The sequence below is a fragment of the Phaseolus vulgaris genome, chromosome 5 (assembly GCF_000499845.2).
Source record: "Phaseolus vulgaris cultivar G19833 chromosome 5, P. vulgaris v2.0, whole genome shotgun sequence".
NCBI classification, from domain to species: domain Eukaryota; kingdom Viridiplantae; phylum Streptophyta; class Magnoliopsida; order Fabales; family Fabaceae; genus Phaseolus; species Phaseolus vulgaris.
In genome coordinates, this window is record NC_023755.2 from 10784263 (window position 1) to 10787301 (window position 3039).

General features: G+C 37.4%; 1 protein-coding gene across 1 annotated transcript; it reads left to right on the top strand.

Moving 5' to 3' along the window:
- The first annotated feature begins 310 nt into the window (after positions 1-310).
- On the top strand, positions 311-2116 carry LOC137833955 (uncharacterized). Its single transcript, XM_068642025.1, has 2 exons — positions 311-776; positions 897-2116. The coding sequence occupies exons 1-2, from the start codon at positions 311-313 to the stop codon at positions 2114-2116; spliced, it is 1686 nt and encodes a 561-aa protein (XP_068498126.1).
- The last annotated feature ends 923 nt before the right edge of the window (positions 2117-3039 follow it).

Sequence of the window (3039 nt, forward strand, 5' to 3'; positions counted from 1 at the left end):
ATGTAATTGTTAACAAAGATAATAAAATTTCTTCCTCTGATTTATTCTAAAAAAACCAACAATTGGTATCAGAGCTATCTTCTTGAGGGATCTGTGAGGTTAGTAAAGTGCATCAATGGAAGCAGGTTTCAACTTTTCAGCAATGACATCATCTGTCTTTGATGGAGACAATTATCAAATGTGGGTTGTTCATATGGAGACCTACCTAGAAGCATTGGATTTATGGGAGGCTGTAGAAGAGGACTATGAAATTCAGTCCCTTCCAGAAAACCCTACTGTGGCATAAATAAAATCACAAAAAGAAAAGAAGATGAAAAGATCAAAGGAAAAAGCATGTCTATTTGCAGCTGTATCTCCTATGGTATTCACAAGGATAATGTCCTTGAAATTAGCAAAAGAAATTTGGGATTACCTCAAGGCCGAATATGAAGGTGATGAGAGGATTCGTCGTATGCAAGTGCTGAATCTAATCAGGGAGTTTGAACTGCATAGAATGAAGGAGTCAGAATCCGTAAAAGAGTACTCTGATAGACTTCTAAGCATTGCCAACAAAGTGAGGTTGCTTGGATCTGTGTTAAAAGATTCCAGAGTTGTGGAAAAACTACTTGTAACAGTTATAGAGAGGTTTGAAGCCACCATAACAACCCTAGAGAACACAAAGGACCTATCAAAAATTTCTCTTGCAGAGCTCTTAAATGCTTTACAAGCACAGGAAGAAAGAAGAGCCACGAGACAAGATGGAGCAATAGAAGGAGCCTTAACAACCAAACATAAAGGTGGCTGGAGAAACAAAGATAGCAAGATCAAAAAGAACCAATAAGAAAATGGAGAATTTGTTGCACACAATAACCACAAAAGGAGAAATTACCCTCCTTGTAAGCATTGCAACAACTTAGGCCATCCACCGTTTAAGTGCTGGAGAAGACCTGATGGTAAGTGCAACAAGTGCAATCAACTTGGGCATGAAGCAGTCATTTGTAGAAACCAAAGTGAGCAACAAGATGTAAACCAAAGTGAGCAACAAGATGTAGATGCTCAAATGGCAAATGAAGAGGAGGATGTACTTTTCGTTGCAACTGGTTTCTCCAACAATATTTCAAGTGCATCGTGGCTAATTGATAGTGGATGCACAAATTACATGACTTATGACAAAAAACTTTTCAAAGAGTTGAAGTCTTCAAAAATTTCAAGGGTCGAGATAGGCCATGGGGGTCACATTTCAGTAAAAGGAATAGGAACCATTGTTTTAGCAACACATTCAGGTACTAAAACTATTACTGATGTGTTATATGTACCTAACATAGACCAAAATTTATTGAGTGTTGGTCAGTTGCTACAAAAAGGCTTCAAGGTGTTGTTTGAAGATAACCACTGTTTGACCAAGGATGCTACAGGACAAGATTTGTTCAAGGTACAAATGAGAGGCAAAAGTTTCTCATTAGATCTATTTCAGGAGGAGCCGACTGGTCAAGGGCTTCTCAAGATGCAAAAATCTGAAATGGAAGATGATCCACCAATTAAAGGCAATCGATTACTCTCTGACATATATCATAGATGTAACATTGCATTATGTGAACCTGCTGATCACAAAGAACCTGTTGATCACAAAGAAGTTATCAATGACCCAAAGTCGAAAAAGGCAATGGAGGAAGAGGTGTATATGATTGAGAAGAACAAAACTCAGAAGCTTGTTGACATACCTCGAGATAGAAAGGTACATCAAATGGATGTGAAGTCAACATTCCTAAATGAATTTCTTGAAGAGGAAATTTTTGTTGAGCAACCTAAAGGTTTCATTGTGGAAGGAAAAAAAGACAAAGTTTATAAGTTGTCTAAAGCTATTTATGGCTTAAAAGAGGTTCCCATAACGTGGTATAACCGAATTGATGATTATCTTATAAGCTTAGGCTTTGGCAAAAGTCTTTTAGAATCTGCACCTTATGTCAAATCAAAAGGTGTTGAATGGAGATTAAGCAAAGTGAGGATGAAAAAAAATGCAGATTCGTTTACCAAGCCACTTCCCGCCAACAAGTTTGAGTTCTCAAGACAGAAGATTGGAATTTGCAGTTCAAAAAATCAAGGAGTGTTGGAAATTTTGTTTTTTAACTACATATAAATGAACATAAGTGCACGTGATATTTTATTCTTCTGTTTTAATTATGTTTTAATTGCTTATTTAATATTTCTAGGTAATTACTCATAAAATCATTTAAGAGTCAGTTATTGCAGATACTATAAATGTAATTGTTAGCAAAGATAATAAAATTTCTTCCTCTGATTTATTCAAAAAAACCAACACATATCATATAAAAAATTCCACCTGACCGAATCATACACTTTTTCGTAGTCCAGCTTCGGACACAACTCACTCCTCCTATGCCTCCTTAACTCCTCAACCCCCCATTGGCCACTAGAACACTATCTAACATTCCTCTGCCCTTCAAAAATGCATACTGGTTATCGTCAATAACCATAGGAAGCATGTTCTTAATCCGACACGATAGGACCTTGGTAACTATTTTGTAATGAGCACCCACTAGGGAAATCAGACGAAACTGGTCTAAGCTTGTTGGATCACTAACTTTAGGTACTGGCATTATAAAGGACGCATTACATCCCTTCAGAAAGCATCCTGTTTCCTGGAAGCATAGGGTTGCTTCCACAATATCTTGCTTAAGAGTATCCCAGTTAAACTTTATGAAATTAAAGTTGAACCCATCCGGACCAGGACTCTTAGACCCTTCACATTACCATACCGCCTCCTTCACTTCTTCCTCCGCGACATCTGAACTCATACTTAAACTAACCTCCCTTGGTAAAGATATGAATTCAACAGACCCCAGGCTCACCTCCCGGTCAATTGACGCCTTAAATCTTTCTTCAAACAACTCTTTAGCTTCCCTTCTGATAATTTCTAGCTCCTCACACCACATAACTCAACCCCTTTGATTGCATTTCTCAACTTTCTCCAACTGATAACAGAGTGATAAAATTTTGTGTTTAGATCCCCCTTCTTAAACCAGTTTGCTCTTGCTTTTT

Excerpts from the sequence above, each read along its gene's own strand:
- LOC137833955 (XM_068642025.1), top strand. The coding sequence starts at position 311 with ATGAAAAGATCAAAGGAAAAAGCATGTCTATTTGCAGCTGTATCTCCT. Across the intron at positions 777-896 it reads CTTAACAACCAAACATAAAG|GCCATCCACCGTTTAAGTGC; the intron begins GTGGCTGGAGAA and ends GCAACAACTTAG.